The following is a 25,798-nucleotide window of genomic DNA, read 5'->3' as shown; positions in this document are numbered from 1 at the left end:
GGTTATGATCTCGCGGTTTGTGAGTTCTGCCCCATATTGGGCTCTGTGCTGAGAGCTCAGAGCCTGGAGCTGCTTCAGTTCTGTGTTTCCCTCTCTCTTTGCCCCTCCCCTACTCATGCTCTGCCTCTCTCAAAAATAAATAATAAAATATTAACAAACATTTTTAACCTCTGTGCTTTTTTTAAAATCCTGTGCTTTTAACCATGATGGCAAAGTGGCTCTTAGAACTGCAGAGTGCCTTCCATAAGGCCCAGCCCTGCTTTCACAGTGACAAATTTCACACCCTTCTACCTCACTGATGTTTCTGGTGGTTGTCCACAGACTGGCACTAAGAAGCCTCCTTGGAATGCCACCCACACCCCATTTGGTGACTCAGCCAGCATTACCAATGAGGAATCTCTCTTCCATCTGTCCTTATGCTTACCCCCACCCAATCTAGCCTTGGAGATACTGCTGCTCACCTCTTGGTAGGTAGTCTCTGAGCAAGCAATCTCACCTGTGTCCCCAGATTTAGTTACTGGGATGACTTCAAGATTACCCATGTACTTTCTGTTGTAACCCCATAGCTAACCTGCTAAGTGCCTTCAGGTGCTAAAATTCAACATACCTAAAACTGAACCCACTGTGTATCCTTCAGTTGTTTTGGAGAGGCTGGCTGAGAACTCTAATGCTTGTACCTTGTTAGAATTATGGACATACTTTTGGCTTATCTAGCTTTTAAAACCAATAAAGGCTGACATTTGGCATTTTGGAATATACCTCAATGCTACCTATAAAAGCCCACCATGAAGGCTAAACCCAAGAGTGCAAATTAACAAATCCACAAGACTATGGCTAATTTATTACTCAATTATATTTCTTTTTTTTTAATATATGAAATTTATTGTCAAATTGGTTTCCATACAACACCCAGTGCTCATCCCAAAAGGTGCCCTCCTCAATACCCATCACCCACCCTCCCCTCCCTCCCACCCCCCATCAACCTCAGTTTGTTCTCAGTTTTTAACAGTCTCTTATGCTTTGGCTTTCTCCCACTCTACCTCTTTTTTTTTCCTTCCCCTCCCCCATGGGTTTCTGTTAAGTTTCTCAGGATCCACATAAGAGTGAAACCATATGGTATCTGTCTTTCTCTGTATGGCTTATTTCACTTAGCATCACACTCTCCAGTTCCATCCACGTTGCTACAAAAGGCCATATTTCATTCTTTCTCATTGCCATGTAGTATTCCATTGTGTATATAAACCACAATTTCTTTATCCATTCATCAGTTGATGGACATTTAGGCTCTTTCCATAATTTGGCTATTGTTGAGAGTGCTGCTATAAACATTGGGGTACAAGTGCCCCTATGCGTCAGTACTCCTGTATCCCTTGGATAAATTCCTAGCAGTGCTATTGCTGGATCATAGGGTAGGTCTATTTTTAATTTCCTGAGGAACCTCCACACTGCTTTCCAGAGCGGCTGCACCAATTTGCATTCCCACCAACAGTGCAAGAGGGTTCCCGTTTCTCCACATCCTTGCCAGCATCTATAGTCTCCTGATTTGCTCATTTTGGACACTCTGACTGGCGTGAAGTGATATCTGAGTGTGGTTTTGATTTGTATTTCCCTGATAAGGACCGATGTTGAACATCTTTTCATGTGACTGTTGGCCATCTGGATGTCTTCTTTAGACAAGTGTCTATTCATGTTTTGTACCCATTTCTTCACTGGGTTGTTTTTCAGGTGTGGAGTTTGGTGAGCTCTTTATAGATTTTGGATACTAGCCCTTTGTCCGATATGTCATTTGAAATTATCTTTTCCCATTCCGTTGGTTGCCTTTTAGTTTTGTTGGTTGTTTCCTTTGCTGTGCAGAAGCTTTTTACCTTTATAAGGTCCCAGTAATTCACTTTTGCTTTTAATTCCCTTGCCTTTGGGGATGTGTCGAGTAAGAGATAGCTACGGCTGAGGTCAGAGAGGTCTTTTCCTGCTTTCTCCTCTAGTGTTTTGATGGTTTCCTGTCCCACATTCAGGTCCTTTATCCATTTTGAGTTTATTTTTGTGAATGGTGTGAGAAAGTGGTCTAGTTGCAACCTTCTGCATGTTGCTGTCCAGTTCTCCCAGCACCATTTGTTAAAGAGACTGTCTTTTTTCCATTGGATGTTCTTTCCTGCTTTGTCAAAGATGAGTTGGCCATACGTTTGTGGGTCTAGTTCTGGGGTTTCTATTCTATTCCATTGGTCTATGTGTCTGTTTTTGTGCCAATACCATGCTGTCTTGATGATGACAGCTTTGTAGTAGAGGCTAAAGTCTGGGATTGTGATGCCTCCTGCTTTGGTCTTCTTCTTCAAAATTACTTTGGCTATTCGGGGCCTTTTGTGGTTCCATATGAATTTTAGGATGGCTTCTTCTAGTTTCGAGAAGAATGCTGGTGCAATTTTGATTGGGATTGCATTGAATGTGTAGATAGCTCTGGGTAGTATTGACATTTTGACAATATTTATTCTTCCAATCCATGAGCACGGAATGTCTTTCCATTTCTTTATATCTTCTTCAATTACCTTCATAAGCTTTCTATAGTTTTCAGCATACAGATCTTTTACATCTTTGGTTAGGTTTATTCCTAGGTGTTTTATGCTTCTTGGTGCAATTGTGAATGGGATCAGTTTCTTTATTTGTCTTTCTGTTGCTTCATTGTTAGTGTATAAGAATGCAACTGATTTCTGTACATTGATTTTGTATCCTGCAACTTTGCTGAATTCATGTATCAGTTCTAGCAGACTTTTGGTGGAGTCTATTGGATTTTCCATGTATAATATCATGTCATCTGCAAAAAGCGAAAGCTTGACTTCATCTTTGCCAATTTGGATGCCTTTGATTTCCTTTTGTTGTCTGATTGCTGATGCTAGAACTTCCAGCACTATGTTAAACAACAGCAGTGAGAGTGGGCATCCTTGTCGTGTTCCTGATCTCAGGGAAAAAGCTCTCAGTTTTTCCCCGTTGAGGATGATGTTAGCTGTGGGCTTTTCATAAATGGCTTTTATGATCTTTAAGTATGTTCTTTCTATCCCGACTTTTTCAAGGGTTTTTATTAAGAAAGGGTGCTGAATTTTGTCAAAGGCCTTTTCTGCATCGATTGACAGGATCATATGGTTCTTCTCTTTTTTTTTTGTTAATGTGATATATCACGTTGATTGATTTGCGAATGTTGAACCAGCCCTGCATCCCAGGAATGAATCCCACTTGATCATGGTGAATAATTCTTTTTATATGCTGTTGAATTCGATTTGCCAGTATCTTATTGAGAATTTTTGCATCCATATTCATCAGGGATATTGGCCTGTAGTTCTCTTTTTTTACTGGGTCTCTGTCTGGTTTAGGAATCAAAGTAATACTGGCTTCATAGAATGAGTCTGGAAGTTTTCCTTCCCTTTCTATTTCTTGGAATAGCTTGAGAAGGATAGGTATTATCTCTGCTTTCAACATCTGGTAGAACTCCCCTGGGAAGCCATCTTGTCCTGGACTCTTATTTGTTGGGAGATTTTTGATAACCGATTCAATTTCTTCGCTGGTGATGGGTCTGTTCAAGCTTTCTATTTCCTCCTGATTGAGTTTTGGAAGCATGTGGGTGTTTAGGAACTTGTCCATTTCTTCCAGGTTGTCCAGTTTGTTGGCATATAATTTTTCATAGTATTCCCTGATAATTGCTTGTATCTCTGAGGGATTGGTTGTAATAATTCCATTTTCATTCATGATTTTATCTATTTGGGTCATCTCCCTTTTCTTTTTGAGAAGCCTGTCTAGAGGTTTGTCAATTTTGTTTATTTTTTCAAAAAACCAACTCTTGGTTTCGTTGATCTGCTCTACGGTTTTTTTAGATTCTATATTGTTTATTTCTGCTCTGATCTTTATGATTTCTCTTCTTCTGCTGGGTTTAGGCTGCCTTTGCTGTTCTGCTTCTATTTCCTTTAGGTGTGCTGTTAGATTTTGTATTTGGGATTTTTCTTGTTTCTTGAGATAGGCCTGGATTGCAATGTATTTTCCTCTCAGGACTGCCTTCGCTGCGTCCCAAAGCGTTTAGATTGTTGTATTTTCATTTTCATTTGTTTCCATATATTTGTTAATTTCTTCTCTAATTGCCTGGTTGACCCACTCATTTGTTAGTAGGGTGTTCTTTAACCTCCATGCTTTTGGAGGTTTTCCAGACTTTTTCCTGTGGTTGATTTCAAGCTTCATAGCATTGTGGTCTGAAAGTATGCATGGTATAATTTCAATTCTTGTAAACTTATGAAGGGCTGTTTTGTGACCCAGTATATGATCTATCTTGGAGAATGTTCCATGTGCACTCGAGAAGAAAGTATATTGTGTTGCTTTGGGATGCAGAGTTCTAAATATATCTGTCAAGTCCATCTGATCCAATGTGTCATTCAGGGCCCTTGTTTCTTTATTGACCGTGTGTCTAGATGATCTATCCATTTCTGTAAGTGGGGTGTTAAACTCCCCTGCAATTACCACATTCTTATCAATAAGGTTGCTTATGTTTATGAGTAATTGTTTTATATATTTGGGGGCTCTGGTATTCGGCGCATAGACATTTATAATTGTTAGCCTTTCCTGATAGATAGACCCTGTAATTATTATATAATGCCCTTCTTCATCTCTTGTTACAGCCCTTAATTGAAAGGCTAGTTTGTCTGATATAAGTATGGCTACTCCAGCTTTCTTTTGGCTTCCAGTAGCATGATAAATAGTTCTCCATCCCCTCACTTTCAATCTAAAGGTGTCCTCAGATCTAAAATGAGTCTCTTGTAGACAGCAAATAGATGGGTCTTGTTTTTTTATCCATTCTGATGCCCTATGTCTTTTGGTTGGCGCATTTAATCCATTTACATTCAGTGTTATTATAGAAAGATACGGGTTTAGAGTCATTGTGATGTCTGTATGTTTTATGCTTGTAGTGATGTCTCTGGTACTTTGTCTCACAGGATCCCCCTTAGGATCTCTTGTAGGGCTGGTTTCGTGGTGACAAATTCCTTCAGTTTTTGTTTGTTTGGGAAGACCTTTATCTCTCCTTCTATTCTAAATGACACACTTGCTGGATAAAGGATTCTCGGCTGCATGTTTTTTCTGTTTAGCACACTGAAGATATCGTGCCAATCCTTTCCGGCCTGCCAAGTTTCAAAGAGAGATCAGTCATGAGTCTTATAGGTCTCCCTTTGTATGTGAGGGCATGTTTATCCCTCGCTGCTTTCAGAATTTTCTCTTTATCCTTGTATTTTGCCAGTTTCACTATGATATGTCGTGCAGAAAATCGATTCAAGTTACGTCTGAAGGGAGTTCTCTGTGCCTCTTGGATTTCAATGCCTTTTTCCTTCCCCAGTTCAGGGAAGTTCTCAGCTATTATTTCTTCAAGTACCCCTTCAGCACCTTTCCCTCTCTCTTCCTCCTCTGGGATACCAATTATGCGTATATTATTTCTTTTTAGTGTATCACTTAGTTCTCTAATTTTCCCCTCATACTCCTTGATTTTTTTATCTCTCTTTCTCTCAGCTTCCTCTTTTTCCATAACTTTATCTTCTAGTTCACCTATTCTCTCCTCTGCCTCTTCAATCCGAGCTGTCATCGTTTCCATTTTATTTTGCATTTCTTTTAAAGTGCTTTTCAGCTCCTTGTCGCTGTTCCTTAGTCCCTTGATCTCTGTAGCAAGAGATTCTCTGCTGTCCTCTATACTGTTTTCAAGCCCAGCGATTAATTTTATGACTATTATTCTAAATTCCCTTTCTGTTATATTATTTAAATCCTTTTTGATCAGTTCATTAGCTGTTGTTCTTTCCTGGAGATTCTTCTGAGGGGAATTCTTCCGTTTGGTCATTTTGGATAGTCCCTGGAGTGGTGAGGACCTGCAGGGCACTTCCCCTGTGCTGTGGTGTATAACTGGAGTTGGTGGGCGGGGCCGCAGTCCGACCTGATGTCTGCCCCCAGCCCACCGCTGGGGCCACAGTCAGACTGGTGTGTGCCTTCTCTTCCCCTCTCCTAGGGGCGGGATTCACTGTGGGGTGGTGTGGCCCGTCTGGGCTACTTGCACACTGCCAGGCTTGTGGTGCTGGGGATCTGGCGTATTAGCTGGGGTGGGTAGGCAAGGTGCACGGGGGCAGGAGGGGCAGGCTTAGCTCACTTCTCCTTAGGTGATCCACTTCAGGAGGGGCCCTGTGGTAGCGGGAGGGAGTCAGATCCGCTGCCGGAGGTTTGGCTCCGCAGAAGCACAGAGTTGGGTGTTTGCGCAGAGCGAGCAAGTTCCCTGGCAGGAACTGGTTCCCTTTGGGATTTTGGCTGGGGGATGGGCGGGGGAGATGGCGCTGCCAAGCACCGTTGTTCCCCACCAAACTGAGCTCTGTTGTCCGGGGGCTCAGCAGCTCTCCCTCCCTTTGTCCTCCAGCCTTCCCGCTTTCTGAGCAGAGCTGTTAACTTATGACCTCCCAGACACTAAGTTGTGCTTGCTGTCCAAACACAGTCCGTCAGGCCCCTCCGCTTATGCCAGCCAGACTCAGGGGCTCTGCTTGGCCGGCGAGCCGCCCCTCCACCCCAGCTCTCTCCTGCCAGTCCGTGGAGCGTGCACCACCTCGCCGCCCTTCCTACCCTCTTCTGTGGGCCTCTGGTCTGCGCTTGGCTCCAGAGACTCCGTTCTGCTAATCCTCTGGTGGTTTTCTGGGTTATTTAGGCAGGTGTCGGTGGAATCTACGTGATCAGCAGGATGCGTGGTGAGCCCAGCGTCCACTACACCGCCATCTTCCCTCTCTCTACTCAATTATATTTCAACAGTACATCTCAAATGGTTCCAGATAGAGATTTATTTGAATTTTTAATTGCTTAAAAATTCATAGTAGATATATTTTTAAATCTGACTGATTTATTAAACAGCTATAATACATCTGTTTCTCTCTGGGGTTTCAGCAAGATCAGAAGTGGTCTCTTGGCCTTCACGCACTGATGATAATTATTTCTCTTCTTTGTTCCTTACTGCTCAATACGTGGGCCACCGGAAACATCCGTTGGCTCCCAGGGTCAGAGATGTGGAGTCTTCTACCATGGACACTGGTCAAACCCTCCCTGGAACTAACATAGTTTATATCACCCCGCATACTGAATTTAAAATGGGGATCATATTAGTATCAGCCTCATGTGGTTGTTTTGAAGATTAAATACATGTAAAAACTCTTACAGGTTTGAAGAAATAAGTGAGTTACTCCAGAAATATTACATATGATTATCTTATTTATAACTAAGAACTGATAGGAGGGACTATATGTTGAGGGGTATATTGGTTCTCATTTCTCTTATTAACCCCACAGGGATTCTGATTATAATTCATGTTCAATAAGAGAAGATAATATTCAGTTCCTTATTCTGATGATGATAATTACTATAAAATGATGGTTCTCATGGTTACTATGTTTAGCAGCTTCTATGCCTTATCTCAGTGTTTCACTAAATATGCTAGACAAAGGTCCATGGGCAAATATTGTTAGTTTTACTAGAAATTTATTTTAATGTGTATTAGTAAGAAAAATAGTAACTAGCACATCAAATTCATTATTTCTTGACCACCATAACTTAAGATGAAGCCAAAATTAAAAAATAAAAACAATTATAGGTTGAAATTTTATCTATCCATTTAAAATACATAGTAAATATATTAATTTATATAAAATATGTACTCTTTTGTACATATTCTACTCTATATCTATATACAGATCTTCAGATTTTCTTTGACTTATAATAGGGTTGCATCCAGGTAACACACTGTAAGCTGAAAATATTGTAAATCAAAAATTCACAGAGGGGCACCTGGGTGTCTCAGTAGGTTAAATGTCTGCCTCTGGATTTTGTCTCGGGTCATAATCTCAGGGTTTGTGAGTTTGAGCCCCATGTTGGGCTCTGCACTGACAACGCAGAGCCTGCTTGGGATTCTTTCTCTCCCTCTGTCTCCGCCACCATACTCTGTTCTTTCTGTCTCTCTCTCGAAATAAATAAAAAAAAAACATTAAAAAAAATCCATGAAATACACCTAGACTACTAAGCAATCTAACTTAGCCTAGCCTACATGAATAGGTTCTCAGAACACTTACATTAGCCTACAGTTGAGCAAAATTATCTAACATAAAGCCTATTTTATGAAGTTGAATATCTCATGTAATTTATTGAACACTGTACCAAAAGTGGAAACAAAAATGGCTGTATAGAGAATGGTTTTAAGTGTATTGGTGGTTTACCCTTGTGACTGCATGGCTGACTGTGAGCTGTGGCTCACTGCCACTGCCCAGCATCACAAGAGAGTATCGTACCACACAAAGCTATCCCAGGAGAAGATCCAATTTCAAAATTCAAAGTATGGTTTCTACTGAATGTTATCACTTTCACACCATCGTAACATCAAAAAATCATAAATTGAACCATCATAAGTTTGGTGTGTGTGTGTGTGTGTGTGTGTGTGTGTGTGCGCACGCGCGCAGAGAGAGAGAGAGAGGGACAGGGAGTAAACATATGTTTATGTGGATATGGCAACAATTTTGTAGAATATATAGTTTTATTTCATTTCATCTTCATCCTCACTTAGTCTTGTGAGGCAGGTACCATCATTCTCTCCATTTTACAAGTGAAAAAAAAATCTATGTTTAAAAAGGCCCAACATTTCTGAAGTCTTTCTAAACAAATGGGAGACCTGAGGCTCCAACTCATAATCTTTGCTCTCTGTTGTGGCATCCCTGGGGTTGTTTCTCACATTCTCAGGAATGCTCATTTTCTTTCAAACTTTTTTTAAATATTAACTTTTATTGTTTTTTCCTCCTATAAAATTAAGATTTATTCATTATAGAAATTTTAGAAAATAAGATTTCTTTTAGAAAAGAAAAGAAGAAATAGTTTTGTTTTTTAAATTGTGGTAAGAACACGAGATCTACACTTTTTTTTTACCTGAAGATCTGTTTTTTTGACATAGATATATACTCTTAACAACTTTTTAAGTGTACGGCACAATACTGTTAACTCCAGGCACAATGTGCAGCAACCTCTTTGTACTTTCCTGTCACAGCTCTGTAAGATGGGCCAAACAAAGACACTGAGAGAGATCAGAAAGTCCCTGGAACTTCACAAGAAAGTATAAGCACACCAAAATTCCTGGTTCCTAGGCCCCTTCCTTTAAATCACACTGCATCACATGAGGGGCCCTATAGCAAGCAGCCCTGTCCTTCAGAAGACAAAGTAACATACTCAACTGAGAAGCATCAGAAACCGCAGTAAGCTTTTCCCTGTTGGGGAGCAGGGTCTGTAAGAGCTGACCTGGGCTCTATTCCCAAGATGATAGCAGCAATGGCTGCCTCAGAATCTGTGCTGGCCTCTTCTGAGCAAGGAGCTCAATAATTCTGTGTGTGCAAGTGCCCACACACATGCACCATCTGATTTAATTAAGCCACTTCTCAATTCAAATAATGAGTTTGAACATATAACTGAAGCACTACCAAATTACCAATTTTTGACTTTTTGTTGGTTTTCAGCTTGGTGCTTCTAGGTCTTTGTGGCTCTCTGCTTCCTCTAGTGGTAAATCTAGGGCAGGGGGTTTGGTATGTTAAGTAGGCAGCAAATGACATGAGTGCCCACAGAAGCACACACCATATAAATGGAGGTTTATGGATTTAATTGTAATGCAATTCAAAAGGAGCCATTCAGAGTGATCTGTGATCTTATGAAGTTCCATCATAGGACCCTGTGGGTTTCAGAAGCTAAGCTCTCTTCTTGCCTCCACTTCAGTAAAATGGCTAGGAGCCCAAGTGCCTCCATTTGGCATTACAAAGCAGCACCAAGAGACTCATGTTCATTTTGACCCTAGGGCCACAGCTGAGCTGAAGGGCTGAATGCCTCAGACCTTTCCCATTTCAACAAAAATGCACTGGTCCCAGGTGCTTGCTAAAAATTCTCTTCTTCCCCGTCATTATTACCAAAATATTCTGTCCAGAAACAGGTAATATGAATAAAATGCATTTCTTTTTGGGTCCTGATGGTTTATTGAAAGGATTTGGTAAGCACCTGTATACCTCCTGGTGGGCTTTGAAGGTGATTGTTAGCATATGTTGTTGATTAATAACATTTATTGATTAGTAACTCTTACTCCTGTTACTCTTTAAGGCTCCTGCCAAACTGTGTTTTCTGGGTAAATTATTCTTAGCAAGGGTGTTGCCTGTGGTGAGTTGTCAGACACACCTTGTCTTTCAGACCTGGGCACTGGTGTTCATCTGGCCCCACCTCTTCACCAGCCCTCATCTCATGCACTTCTGGCCAGCTCAGCCACTGATAGAATGCTGTTAGTGAGCTTCACAGGCACATTGGAGGCATTATCCAGGCTCCCAGTCTGAAACCCAACAGGGAAGAAGCCAATTGAAAGCACACAAGGGATCAGACCTTTGATGTTGCACAAAGCAAATTGCATTTCAAGCTCTGGAGAACATGAGCCATTCTAAACCTGATTAAGAGTCATCCGGTACCAAATTGTGATAAATGTTTATTTTGGAAAAGTGGATTATCAGTGTTTTCAGATTCTGCTTATTCACCCAGAAAGCATTTGTTTTTCTCTTTATTTGGGGTAAGAATAAAAGAAAGCCTTGAATTGTCCTGAGTTGTTTGCTGGGCAAAATTGAGAAGGAGTTTGTTTTGGCTGTTGCTCAAATAACTGTCTAGAGCCCCTGATGTAGAGAGTCTCACCTGGCCACTCTGACTCAGTGTCTTCATATTCCTCACTTATCTGCCCTTCCTCTAGAGCGCAGGTGTGCCCACTCTCTGGACTGGCCCTGAGGTGGGAAGTTAATGAGTTCATTTAAAGGGAGAGTGATCTGGGCCCCTGGGTGGCTCAGTAGGTTAAGCATCGGACTTTGGCTCAGGTCATGATCTCACAGTTCAACAGTTTGAGCCCTGTGTTGGTCTCTGTTCTGACAGCTCAGAGCCTGGAGCCTGCTTTGGATTCTGGGTCTCCTTCTCTCTTTGCCCCTCCTGCTTGCTCGCTCTCTTTCTCTCTCTCTCTCTCTCAAAAATAAACATTTAAAAAAATAAAAGGGGAGTGATCATAGAATTCAGACACAGACGTAGCTGGAGACAGGATTTGGAATCTGTTTTGTCCTTGTTTTTTTAATTTTTGTCAAAAATAAAATGCTACAAAAATTTTTGGAGGAGAAAAAGAATCATTCCTAATTCTTCCATGCTTTGTAGTTGCTAAGTAGCTTCTTTGGTATTTTAGTGCACTTACTTGTACACATAAATGTATGCTTTTTACATAAAATGGAATCATTACTGAATCATTACTTTAAATTTATACCAAAATAATTTGTATTTCCATTTTTTTTGTTAGTGGCTTTGTAATATTTTCTATCCAGTTTCTCTGAGAATAAACATACCTTTCATATCCCCAGAAAGAAGAAATGACAAAGAAGCCAGACATTATAACGAATGTTTATGATCTTTACTTAGGAACATGACAGTCTCAAGGCCTCTGTCATTTCTGAATCTTGATGATTTATCTTGTTTCCTCAGACCCTCCACCAGCCCACAAAGATGGGCAGAATGAAGCAGACAGTGCACCAGAAGACCTCCAGTCTGTTGGGACTAGCAGGCTTCTCTATCACATCACTGACGGTGATAACCCACTGCTGTCACCACGATGCTCCATCTTCAGCCAAAGCCAGAGATTCAACTTAGACCCTGAATCAGCCCCTTCTCCACCCAGCACTCAGCCGTTTATGATGTAAGAAAACCTTATCTTCATTTCATCCACTTTTTCAAATACATTTATAACCTATAATGAAGTGTGTGTCTGAAATAGTGCAGACATGCCTATCAAATACAACTTCAAGACCTGAGCAATGAATGGCAAGAATCAGTGTACTTTCTATTTGGGAATACTGTGTCAGGTCTTGCCATCTCAGGAGGAAATGGTCATGAGATGCAGGAATACCCCAGGGCTTACATGTTTGAACATTTTTGGTCAAATGACCAGAGTTCTAAGTAAGAATATGTCTATGCAAATATCAGGAGTATCCTTGGTAAGCTCAATATTCTTTGCATGCCCAACAGTGGCTTCAAGGGATAGCTTGTGGCAGTGTTTGGGAGGTGTCTACCTCAATTTCTTCTTAGATTCCACAAGAGTAGCAGCTTACAATAGCTGCCCTCCACTCCCCCCAAAAAGTGTGAAACTATGCATTCTTTTTTTTAAAAAAATCTACAAATAATTTGGATTCAAAACTAAAATGAGTGTCCCTTGACTGAAAATATGTACAGAGAATCCTAGTTTCTCCTTAGTAACTTCTGCTGTCATTAATGAATTTTCCAAATCTGACCTTGCAGGCTGTCTATTGATGGATTTGAGGGAGTTAGTGGATTATTGCTATTGTAAACTGTGGGCTATGTGAGAGGGTCAATGCATTTTCTGGAGGTGGGGGTCCATTCTTATTAGATTCACAAGGCTCTGTTGTGTCAAGAAAATTAACTATTTATCTATATCTTCTTTAAAAATGTTATTAGGTGCAACCTGTTTGGATAATTCCACAGCAGGCTATTTCTTTTTGTCTTAAATTGGCCTCTTCCAAACTTTAGGAAATGCACTTCCTAGAATAATATTCTGACATTTCTGCACTAAATTCCCTGATAGCATTGTCCCATAATGGAATTCCTTGATCAGTGATCTCTATTAATAAGTAAATGCCACAATGGTAGACTCATTAAAAATGGCCTATCCTCTCTGATAATCCAGGAAGCTTCGTTTGTAGACCAGCAGCAATGTTTATGGGAAGACCATGGTTTTTGATGATTCTCTCCCTCCCTGCAATCATTACAGGCCACGAAGTTCTTCACGGTGTGGCTGTGGTGATGGCAAGGAGCCACAGACCATTACCCAGCTCACCAAGCACATCCAGAGCCTCAAGCGAAAAATTAGGAAATTTGAAGAAAAATTTGAACAAGAAAAGAAATACCGGGTAAGGACCCTGTGGCTTGAAATAAGGGTTGATTGTGTCTGAGGTGTGTGGGCTTTTCTGTCCTTCCTTTTTGGGTACTCCTCTGTGCCAGGGGACAGCCGTTTTCATTTGCCAACACAGGATCTATCATAAATAGAGTTCCTATCCTGGATCTGTCCTATTCTCACAGGCTGTCAGTTGCTCTCTAAAAAGATATTTTCTGGTAATGGATTATAACTCTTTTTTAAATCTTTTTTGTTATTTATTCTTTAATATAATTTATTGTCAAATTGGTTTCTATAAAACACCCAGTGCTCATTCCAACAGGTGCCCTCCTCAATGCCCATCACCCACTTTCCCCTCTCCGCCAACCCCCATCAACCCTCAGTCTGTTCTCAGTATTTAAGGGTCTGTTATGGTTTGCCTCCTTCACTCTCTGTAACTTTTTTTCCCCTTCCCCTCCCCCATGGCCTTCTGTTAATATTCTCAAGAGACACATATGAGTGAAAATATATGGTATCTTTCTCTGCCTGAATTATTTCACTTAGCAAAATACCCTCCAGTTCCATCCACATTGCTACAGATGGCCAGATTTCATTCTTTCTCATTGCCAAGTGGTATTCCATTGTATATATAAACCACTTCTTCTTTATCCATTCGTCATTTGATGGACATTTAGGCTCTTTCCATAATTTGCCTATTGTTGAAAGTGCTGCTATAAACATTGGAGTACAAGTGCCCCTATGCATCAGCACTCCTGTATCCCTTGGGTAAATTCCTAGCAGTGCTATTCCTGGGTCATAGGGTAGATCTGTTTTTAATTTTTTGAGGAACCTGCACACTGTTTTCCAGAGCGGCTGCCCCAGTTTGCATTCCCACCAGCAGTACAAGAAGGTTCCCATTTCTCCACATCCTCACCAGCATCTGTAGTCTCCCGATTTGTTCATTTTAGCCACTCTGGCGTGAGGTGGTATCTCAGTGTGGTTTTGATTTTTATTTCCCTGATGATGAGTGACATTGAGGCATCTTTTCATGTACCTGTTGGCCATCTGAATGTCTTCTTTAGAAAAGTGTCTGTTCATGTTTTCTGCCCATTTCTTCACTGGATTTTTTTGGGGGGGTGTGGAGTTTGGTTAGTTCTTTGTAGATTTTGGATACTATCCCTTTGTCTGATATGTCATTTGCAAATATCTTTTCCCATTTCATTGGTTGCCTTTTAGTTTTGTTGATTGTTTCCTTTGCTGTGCAGAAGCTTTTTATCTTCATGAGGTCCCAATAGTTCATTTTTGCTTTTAATTCCTTTGCCTTTGGAGATGTGTTGAGTAAGAAATTGCTGCGGCTGAGGTCAGAGAGGTTTTTTCCTGCTTTCTCCTCTAGGGCTTTGATAGTTTCCTATCTCACATTCAGTTCCTTCATCCATTTTGAGTTTATTTTTGTGAATGATGTAAGAAAGTGGTTTAGTTTCATTCTTCTGCAGGTTGCTGTCCAGTTCTCCCAGCACCATTTGTTAAAGAGACTGCCTTTTTTCCGTTGGATATTCTTTCCTGCTTTGTCAAAGATTAGTTGGCCATACAATGGAAGAATAAATATTGTTAAAATGTCAATACTACCCAAAGCAATCTACACATTCCATGGAATCCCAATCAAAATTGTAACCAGCATTCTTCTCGAAGCTAGAACAAGCAATCCTAAAATTTTATGGAACCACAAAAGACCCCAAATAGCCAAGGTAATATTGAAGAAGAAAACCAAAGAGGGAGGCATCACAGTCCCAGACTTTAGCCTCTACTAAAAAGCTGTGATCATCAAGACAGTACGGTATTGGCACAAAAACAGACACAGACCAATGGAATAGAGACTCCAGATTTGGATTATAATTCTTATTTCCAAACTGATTTGATTATCTATTCTCCTCTTTCCCCCCTAAGGAGCATTACTATCACTAATAGTCTAGGACTGAAATTTAGAAAACTTTTGAATTATGATCTTATTTTTTTCTTTAACTCTTTACCATTTACGTGTTTGTAAGAACCTATTAAGGACACAAAGGACAGAATCTCTACTTGTATAACAGAATGAGGGAGAGTTTTCTTTGACATAAAAATATCTCCTGGTTGATAGATAGGGACCTATCAAGTAACATCTGTTCAGGCCACTCATAATAACAACCCCCAATCTATCTTTTCCAGTCCAAGAGACACCAGTCTTCATGCTGGTGTTGCAGTGTTGTAATGATGAGCTTTTTCTTTCATTATATAAGAAACAATAGAAAGGTAAGTGTCCTCATTGCCAATGTTAGTTTTATTTATCTTCCCTAATGGTGACCATGGCATAGAGAAAAATCATATTCATGTAGAACTGCACAAAGATATTGGGTCTTTGGCAGAGGGCCCAGACAGCTTGTTATCAGAATAAAAGAGAACAGGGGATAATGTCTCATACATCTTGAAATATTTAAAGGCTCACTAAACCTTGGTACAAAGGCAATTGGCACATCACCGTGAGTAAAATAAGATTGGGGGAGGGAGGTGAAAATGGATGATATCCCACTCTCCCATTCTTTCTGACCTGTTTCGCACAGTGGCTTCAAATTCACTAAAAGAGGGGTGTAAAGAGTGATTTTTAGCTTTGCACAATAGAAAAAAAAATCAGACAGCTTTTCAAGACAAACTTTTCTTTCTCAAAGCTACTTACTGTCTTTTACCTTTTTAGCACAGGAGGGCACCCTACAAATAATGAATACAAGCCTTTATTTTACAGATAAGGAAATTGAGGCCCAGAAAAGACCTGTAACTTGCCTTAGGTGGTTGCGTTCTATCAGCTCAGACTTAGGATGGTAGAATAAATATGAGTAGGTTTTGCAATGGAGGAATAGAAGTAAGATTTGTAAGTGTCCACATTTTGAAAGTTCTAGATATCTTGAGAGAAACTGATTTTTTCTGTTTGCAGCTGGAGTGTTATTGGATCTGTGATGCCCTCACTTTGGGGACTGTAGAATAACAACTATAAGCTCCATAACCGGAGCCTGTTAATACTTATTACCTGCCAATTTTTTTATTTCAAGTTTTTATTTAAATTCTAATTAGTTAACACATATAGTAAAATTGGGTGCAGGTGTAGGCTTTAGTGATTCATCACTTAAATACAACACTCAGTGGTCATCACAAGTACTCTCCTTAATCCCCATCATCAATTTAGCCCAACACCTTCCATTAACAGTTTGTTCTCTATTGTTAAGAGTCTCTTGTGGTTTGCTTCCCTCTTTTCCCCCCTTCCCCTATGTTCATTTGTCTTGTTTCTTAAACTCCACATATGAGTGAAATCATATGGTATTTGTCTTTCTCTAATTTTGTGTAGCATAACGTATTCTAACTCCATCCATGTTATTGCAAATGGCAAGATTTCATTCTTTTTAATGGCTGAGTAATATTCCACTGTATATATACACCTGGCAATTCTTTTTTTGGGGGGAAGGGGGCATATCTTTTTTTAAATTTATATCCAAGTTAATTAGCATATAGTGCAATAATGATTTCAGGAATAGAATCCAGTGATTCATATAACCACCAATGTTTATCCCAAGTGTCGTCCTTAATGCCCCTTGCCCGTTTAACCCATCGCCCTACCCACAACCCCTCCAGCAACCCTCAGTTTGTTCTCAGTTTGTATTTAAGAGTCTCTTATGTCTTGTCCCCCTCCCTGTTTTTATACTATTTTTGCTACGCTTACCTTATATTCATCTGTTTTATATCTTAAATTCCACATGAGTGAAGTCATGTATTTGTCTTTCTCTGACTAATTTTGCTTAGCATAATACACTCTAGTTCCATCCACATTGTTGCAAATGGCAAGATTTCATTTGTTTTGATTGCCCATTAATATTACATTGCATATATATACCACATCTTCTTTATGCATTCATCAGTCAATGGACATTTGGGCTCTTTCCATACTTTGGCTATTGTTGATAGTGTTGTTATAAATATAGGGGTGGGTGGATGTGCCCCTTCAAAACAGCACTCCTGTATCCTTTGGATAAATACCTAGTAGTCCAATGCTGGGTCGTAGGGTAGTTCTATTTTTAATTTTTTGAGAAACTTCCATACTGTTTCCCAGAGTGGCTGCACCAGTATGCATTCCCACCAATGGTGCAAAAGAGTTCCTCTTTCCTCACATCATTGCCAACTCTGTTGTTGCTTCAGTTGTTAATTTTAGCCATCTGACAGGTGTGAGGTGGTATCTCATTGTGGTTTTGATTTGCATTTCTCTGATGATGAGGGATGTTGAGCATTTTTTCATGTGTCTGTTAGCCATCTGTATGTTTTCTTTGGAAAATTGTCTACTCATGTCGTTTGCCCATTTCTTCACTGGATTATTTGTTTTTTGGGTGTTGAGTTTGGTAAGTTCTTTATAGATTTTGGATACTAACCCTTTATCTGATATGTCCTTTGCAAATATCTTCCCACATTCCATCACTTGCCTTTTAGTTATGTTGATTCCTTCACTGTGCAGAAGCTTTTTATCTTGATGAGGTCCCAATAGTTCATTTTTGCTTTTGTTTCCCTTGCTTCCGGAGATATGTTGAGTAAGAAGTTGCCATGACTGAGGTCAAAGAGGTTTTTGCCTGCTTTTTCCTCTAGGATTTTGATGGCTTCCTGTCTTATGTTTAGGTATTTCATTCATTTCAAGTTTATTTTTGTGTATGTATAAGATAGTGGTCCAGGTTCATTCTTCTGTATGTTAGTTTCCTGTTTTACCAACACCATTTGCTGAAGAAACTGCCTTTTTCCATTGGATATCCTTTCCTGCTTTGTCAAAGATTAGTTGGCCATACGTTTGTTGGTCAATTTCTGGGTTCTCTATTCTGTTCCATTGATCTATGTGTCTGGTTTTGTGCCAGGGCCACACTGTCTTGATGATTAGAGCTTTGTAATACATCTTAAAGCCTGGAATTGTGATGCCTCCAGCTTTGGTTTTCTTTTTCAGGATTACTTTAGCTATTCGGAGTCTTTCTGGTTCCATACAAATTTTAGAATTGTTTATTCTAGCTCTGTGAAGAATGCTGGTGCTATTTTGATAGGGATTGCATTGAAGATATAGATTACTTTGGGTAGTATTGACATTTTAACAATATTTTTTCTTCCAATCCATGAGTATGGAATACTTTTCCGTGTGTGTGTGTGTGTGTGTGTGTGTGTGTGTGTGTGTGTTCTTTGATTTCTTTTATAAGCTTTCTATAGTTTTCAGTGTATAGATTTTTCACCTCTTTGGTTAGGTTTATTCCTAGGTGTTTTACGGTTTTTGGTGCAATTGTAAATGGGATAAATTCCTTGATTTCTCTTTCTGCTGCTTCATTATTCGTATATAGAAATGAAATTGATATCTGTACATTGATTTTATATCCAGCAACTTTGCTGAATTCATGGATCAGTTCTAGCAGTTTTTTGGTAGAATCTTTTGGGTTTTCCATATAGAGTATCATGTCATCTGCGAAGACTCAGAGTTTGGCTTCCTCCTTGCTGATTTGGATGCCTTTTATTTCTTTGTGTTGTCTGACTGCTGAGGCTAGGGCTTCTAACACTATGTTGAGTAATAGTGGTGAGAGTGGATATCCTTGTCGTGTTCCTGACCTTAGGGAGAAAACTCTCAGTTTTCCCTATTGAGGATGATTTTCGTGGTGGGTCTTTCATATATGGTTTTTATGATCTTAAGGTATGATCTTTCTATCCCTACTTTCTTGATGTTTTTTTTTTTTATCAAGAAAGGATGATGTATTTTGTTAAATGCTTTCTCTCCATGTATTGAGAGGATCGTATAGTTCTTATTCTTTAATGTGTTACTATTATTATTAATGTGATGTATCAAATTGATTTAATTGCACATATTAAACAAGGCTTGCATCCCAGAAATAAATCCACTTGATCATGATGAATATTTTTTTAATGTATTCTTGGATCCTGTTGGTTAGTAACTTGTTGAGGATTTTTGTGTCAATATTCATCAGGGAAATTGGTCTGTAGATCTCCTTTTTAGTGGGGTCTTTGTCTGGTTTTGGAATCAAGGTAATGCTGACCTCATAGAATGAGTTTGGAAGATTTCCTTCCATTTCTATTTTTGCAACAGCTTCAAAAGAATAGATATTAACTCTTCTTTATTTTTTTTTTGTTTTTATTTTATTTATTTATTTTTTAATATATGAAATTTATTGTTAAATTGGTTTCCATACAACACCCAGTGCTCAAACCAAAAGGTGCCCTCTTCAATGCCCATCACCTACACCCCCTCCCTCCCACCCACCATCAACCCTCAGTTTGTTCTCAGTTTTTAAGACTCTCTTATGCTTTGGCTGTCTCCCACTCTAACCTCTTTTATTTTTCCTTCCCCTCCCCCATGGTTTCTGTTAAGTTTCTCAGGATCCATATAACAGTGAAAACATATGCTATCTGTCTTTCTCTGTATGGCTTATTTCACTTAGCATCACACTCTCCAGTTCCATCCACGTTGCTACAAAGGGCCATATTTCATTCTTTTTCATTGCCACGTAGTACTCCATTGTGTGTATAAACCACAATTTCTTTATCCATTCATCAGTTGATGGACATTTAGGCTCTTTCCACAATTTGGCTCTTGTTGAGAGTGCTGCTATAAACATTGGGGCACAAGTGCCCCTATGCATCAGTACTCCTGTATCCTTTGAGTAATTTCCTAGCAGTGCTATTGCTGGGTCATAGGGTAGGTCTATTATTAATTTTTTAAGGAAACTCCACACTGTTTTCCAGAGTGGCTGCACCAGTTTGCATTCCCACCAACAGTGCAAGAGGATTCCCATTTCTCCACATCATCTCCAGCATCTATAGTCTCCTGATTTGTTCATTTTGGCCACTCTGACTGGCGTGAGGTGATATCTGAGTGTAGTTTTGATTGGTAATTCCCTGATGAGGAGCGACATTGAGCATCTTTTCATGTGCCTGTTGGCCATCCGGATGTCTTCTTTAGACAAGTGTCTATTCATGTTTTCTGCCCATTTCTTCACTGGGTTATTTGTTTTTTGGGTGTGGAGTTTGGTGAGCTCTTTACAGATTTTGGATACTAGCCCTTTGTCCAATATGTCATTTACAAATGTCTTTTCCCATTCCATTGGTTGCCTTTTAGTTTTGTTGATTGTTTCCTTTGCTGTGCAGAAGCTTTTTATCTTCATGAGGTCCCAATAGTTGATTTTTGCTTTTAATTCCCTTGCCATTGGGGATGTGTCAAGTAAGAAATTGCTGCGGCTGAGGTCAGAGAGGTCTTTCCTTGCTTTCTCCTCTAGTGTTTTGATGGTTTCCTGTCTCACATTCAGGCCCTTTATCCATTTTGAGTTTGTTTTTGTGAATGGTGTGAGAAAGTGGTCTAGTTTCAACCTTCTGCATGTTGCTGTCCAGTTCTCCCAGCACCATTTGTTAAAGAGACTGTCTTTTTTCCATTGGATGTTCTTTCCTGCTTTGTCAAAGATGAGTTGGCCATACGTTTGTGGGTCTAGTTCTGGGGTTTCTATTCTATTCCATTGGTCTATGTGTCTGTTTTTGTGCCAATACCATGTTGTCTTGATGATGACAGCTTTGTAGTAGAGGCTAAAGTCTGGGATTGTGATGCCTCCTGCTTTGGTCTTCTTCTTCAAAATTACTTTGGCTATTCGGGGCCTTTTGTGGTTCCATATGAATTTTAGAATTGCTTGTTCTAGTTTCGAGAAGAATGCTGGTGCAATTTTGATTGGGATTGCATTGAATGTGTAGATAGCTCTGGGTAGTATTGACATTTTGACAATATTTATTCTTCCAATCCATGAGCATGGAATGTCTTTCCATTTCTTTATATCTTCTTCAATTACCCTCATAAGCTTTCTATAGTTTTCAGCATACAGATCTTTTACATCTTTGGTTAGGTTTATTCCTAGGTGTTTTATGCTTCTTGGTGCAATTGTGAATGGGATCAGTTTCTTTATTCGTCTTTCTGTTGCTTCATTGTTAGTGTATAAGAATGCAACTGATTTCTGTACATTGATTTTGTATCCTGCAACTTTGCTGAATTCATGTATCAGTTCTAGCAGACTTTGGGTGGAGTCTATCGGATTTTCCATGTATAATATCATGTCATCTGCAAAAAGCGAAAGCTTGACTTCATCTTTGCCAATTTGGATGCCTTTGATTTCCTTTTGTTGTCTGATTGCTGATGCTAACACTTCCAACACTATGTTAAAGAACAGCAGTGAGAGTGGACATTCCTGTCGTGTTCCTGATCTCAGGGGGAAAGCTCTCAGTTTTTCCCCACTGAGGATGATATTAGCTGTGGGCTTTTCAAAAATGGCTTTTATGATGTTTAAGTATGTTCCTTCAATCCCAACTTTCTCGAGGGTTTTTATTCAGAAAGAGTGCTGAATTTTGTCAAATGCCTTTTCTGCATCGATTGACAGGATCATATGGTTCTTCTCTTTTCTTTTATTAATGTGATGTATCACGTTGATTGATTTGCAAATGTTGAACTAGCCCTGCATCCCAGGAATGAATCCCACTTGGTCATGGTGAATCATTCTTTTTATATGCTGTTGAATTCAATTTGCTACTATCTTATTGAGAATTTTTACATCCATATTCATCAGAGATATTGGCCTGTAGTTCTCTTTTTTTACTGGGTCTCTGCCTGGTTTAGGAATCAAAGTAATACTGGCTTCATAGAATGAGTCTGGAAGTTTTCCTTCCCTTTCTATTTCTTGGAATAGCTTGAGAAGGATAGGTATTATCTCTGCTTTAAATGTCTGGTAGAACTCCCCTGGGAAGCCATCTGGCCCTGGACTCTTATTTGTTGGGAGATTTTTGATAACTGATTCAATTTCTTCGCTGGTTATGGGTCTGTTCAAGCTTTCTATTTCCTCCTGATTGAGTTTTGGAAGTGTGTGGGAGCTTAGGAATTTGTCCATTTCTTCCAGGTTGTCCAATTTGTTGGCACACAATTTTTCATAGTATTCCCTGATAATTGCTTGTATCTCTGAGGGGTTGGTTATAATAATTCCATTTTCATTCATGATTTTATCTATTTGGGTCATCTCCCTTTTCTTTTTGAGAAGCCTGGCTAGAGGTTTGTCAATTTTGTTTATTTTTTCAAAAAACCAACTCTTGGTTTCATTGATATGCTCTACAGTGTTTTTAGATTCTATATTGTTTATTTCTACTCTGCTCTTTATTATTTCTCTTCTTCTGCTGGGTTTGTGGTGTCTTTGCTGCTTTGCTTCTATTTCCTTTAGGTGTGCTGTTAGTTTTTGTATTTGGGATTTTTCTTGTTTCTTGAGATAGGCCTGGATTGCAATGTATTTTCCTCTCAGGACTGCCTTTGCTGCATTCCAAAGCATTTGGATTGTTGTATTTTCATTTTTGTTTGTTTCCATATATTTGTTAATTTCTTCTCTAATTGCCTGGTTGACCCACTCATTTGTTAGTAGGGTGTTCTTTAACCTCCATGCTTTTGGAGGTTTTCCAGACTTTTTCCTGTGGTTGATTTCAAGCTTCATGGCATTGTGGACTGAAAGTATGCATGGTATAATTTCAATTCTTGTATACTTATAAAGGGCTGTTTTGTGACCCAGTATGTGATCTATCTTGGAGAATGTTCCATGTGCACTTGAGAAGAAAGTATATTCTGTTGCTTTGGGATGCAGAATTCTAAATATATCTGTCCAGTCCATGTGATCCAATGTATCATCCAGGGCCCTTGTTTCTTTATTGACAATGTGTCTAGATGATCTATCCATTTCTGTAAGTGGGGTGTTAAAGTCCCCTGCAATACCACATTCTTGTCAATAAGGTTGTTTATGTTTGTGAGTAATTGTTTCATATATTTGGGGGCTCCTGTATTCGGCACATAGACATTTATAATTTTTAGTTCTTCTTGATGGATAGACCCTGTAATTATTATATAATGTCCTTCTTTATCTCTTGTTACAGCCTTTAATTTAAGGTCTAGTTTGTCTGATATAAGTATGGCTACTCCAGCTTTCTTTTGACCTCTAGTAGCATGATAAATAGTTCTCCATCCCCTCACTTTCAATCTGAAGGTGTCCTCAGACCTAAAATGAGTCTCTTGTAGACAGCAAATAGATGGGTCCTGTTTTTTTATCCATTCTGATACCCTATGTCTTTTGGTTGGTGCATTTAATCCATTTACATTCAGTGTTATTATAGAAAGATATGGGTTTAGAGTCATTGTGATGTCTACAGGTTTCATGGTTGTAGTGATGTCTCTGGTACTTTGTCTCACAGGATTCTCCTTAGGATCTCTTGTAGGGCTGGTTTAGTGGTGATGAATTCCTTCAGTTTTTGTTTGTTTGGGAAGACCTTTATCTCTCCTTCTAGTCTAAATGACAGACTTGCTGGATAAAGGATTCTCGGCTGCATATTTTTTTCTGTTCATCACATTGAAGATTTCCTGCCATTCCTTTCTGCCCTGCCGAGTTTCAGTAGAGAGATCTGTCACAATTCTTATAGGTCTCCCTTTATATCTTAGAGCACATTTATCCCTCGCTGTTTTCAGAATTTTCTCTTTATCCTTGTATTTTGCCAGTTTGACTATGATATATCATGCAGAAGATTGATTCAAGTTACGTCTGAAGGGAGTTCTCTGTGCCTCTTGGATTTCAATGCCTTTTTCCTTCCCCAGTTCAGGGAAGTTCTCAGCTATGATTTCTTCAAGTACACCTTCAGCACCTTTCCCTCTCTCTTCCTCCTCTGGAATACCAATTATGGGTAGATTATTTCTCTTAGTGCATCACTTAGTTTTCTAATTTTCCCCTCATACTCTTGGATTATTTTATCTCTCTTTTTCTCAGCTTCTTCTTTTTCCATAATTTTATCTTCTAGTTCACCTATTCTCTCCTCTGCCTCTTCAATCCGAGCTGTCGTCGTTTCCATTTTATTTTGCATTTCTTTTAAAGCGCTTTTCAGCTCCTTGTGGCTGTTTCTTAGTCCCTTGATCTCTGTAGCAATAGATTCTCCGCTGTCCTTTATACTGTTTTCAAGCCCAGCAATTAATTTTATGACTATTATTCTAACTTCACTTTCTGTTTATATTGTTTAAATCGTTTTTGATCAGTTCGTTAGCTGTCGTTATTTGCTGGAGGTTTTTTTAAGGGGAATTCTTCTGTTTGGTCATTTTGGATAGTCCCTGGAGTGGTGTGGAACGGCAGGGCACTTCCCCTGTGCTGTCTTGAATAACTCGCGTTGGTGGGCGGGGCTGCAGTCAGACCTGATGTCTGCTCCCAGCTCACCGCTGGGGCCACAGTCAGACTGGTGCCTACCTTCTCTTTCCCTCTTGTAGGGGCGGGATTCACTGTGGGGTGGCGTGGCCCATCTGGGCTACTTGCACACTGCCAGGCTTGTGGTGCTGGGAATCTGGCGTATTAGCTGGGGTGGATCGGCAAGGTGCACAGGGGCAGGAGGGGCAGGCTCAGTTTGCTTTTCCTTGGTGATCTGGTCGGGAGGGGCCCTGTGGCACCGGGAGGGAGTCAGACCCGCCAGAGGGATGGATCCGCAGAAGCACAGCATTGGGTGTTTTCGAGGTGCAAGCAAGTTCCCTGACAGGAACTGGTTCCCTTTGGGATTTGGGCTGGGGGATGGATGAGGGAGATAGCGCTGGTGAGCACCTTTGTTCCCCGCCAAGCTGCGCTCTGTTGTCTGTGGCTCAACAACTCTCCCTCCCGTTGTCCTTCAGCCCTCCCGTTCATGAGCAGATCTGTTAACTTATAACATTCCAGATGTTAAGTCCCACTTGCTGTCAGAACACACTCCGTCCGCCCCCTCCATTTTTGCAAGCCAGACTTGGGGCCTCTGCTTTGCCAGCGGACTGCCCCTCCATCCCGACTCCCTCCCTCCAGTCCGTGTAGCGCGCACCGCCTCTCCACCCTTCCTACCCTCTTCCGTGGACCGTATATGCTTGGCTCTGGAGAATCCATTCTGCTAGTCTTCTGGTGATTTTCTGGGTTATTTAGGCAGGTGTGGGCGGAATCTAAGTGATCCGCAGGACGTGGTGAGCCCAGCGTCCTCCTACACTGTCATTTTCCCCTATTAACTCTTCTTTAAAAGTTTGGTACAATTCCTCTGGAAAGCCATCTGGCCCTGGACCCTTGTTTGTTGTTTGTTGGGAGATTTTGATGACTAATTAAATTTCTTTACTGGTTATGGGTCTGTTCACATTTTCTGTTTCTTCATGTTTCAGTTTTGGTAATATATGTTTCTAGGAATTTGTCCATTTCTTCCAGATTGCCCTATTTGTTGACATAATTTCTCATAATATTCTCTTATTATTTGTTTTTATGCAGTGGTGGTTATGATCTCTCCTCTTTCATTCTTGATTTTATTTATTTTGGGTCCTTTTTTTTTTTTTCTTTTTGATCAATCTGACTAGGGGTTTTCAATTTTGTTAATTCTTTGAAAGAACCAGCTCCTGGTTTCATTGATCTGTTCTACTCCTTTATTATTATTATTATTATTATTATTATTATTATTATTATTATTATTTTAATTTTGATAGCACTGATTTATGCTCTAATCTTTATTATTTCCTGTCTTCTGCTGGATTTGGGCTTTATTTGCTGTTATTTTTCAAGCTCTTTAAGGTGTATGGTTAGGTTGTGTACCTGAGACTTTCTTTCTTCATTAGGAAGGCCTGGATTGTTATATACTTCCCTCTTATGACTGTCTTTCCTGCATCCCAGAGGTTTTGGGCTGTCATGTTATCATTTTCATTGGTTTCCATTTACTTCTTAATTTCCTCTTTAACTTCTTAGTTAACTCATTAATTCT

The 25,798-nt window shown here is 39.8% G+C and overlaps 1 protein-coding gene across 4 annotated transcripts in view; it reads left to right on the top strand.

Annotated features, from left to right (window-relative positions):
• FAM13C (family with sequence similarity 13 member C) overlaps positions 1-25,798 on the top strand; it is a 226,821-nt gene that overhangs the window by 122,481 nt on the left and 78,542 nt on the right. For all 4 annotated transcript variants that reach the window (XM_042908490.1, XM_042908493.1, XM_042908491.1 and 1 more), the window contains 2 exons: positions 11,554-11,764; positions 12,854-12,992. In XM_042908490.1, coding sequence (XP_042764424.1) covers positions 11,554-11,764; positions 12,854-12,992 — 350 coding nt within the window. The remainder of the gene's footprint in view (positions 1-11,553; positions 11,765-12,853; positions 12,993-25,798) is intronic.

The sequence above is a fragment of the Panthera leo genome, chromosome D2 (genome assembly GCF_018350215.1).
Source record: "Panthera leo isolate Ple1 chromosome D2, P.leo_Ple1_pat1.1, whole genome shotgun sequence".
NCBI classification, from domain to species: Eukaryota; Metazoa; Chordata; class Mammalia; order Carnivora; family Felidae; genus Panthera; species Panthera leo.
The sequence above is the reverse complement of the archived record's forward strand: the minus strand, read 5'-3'. Positions and strand labels throughout refer to the sequence as shown.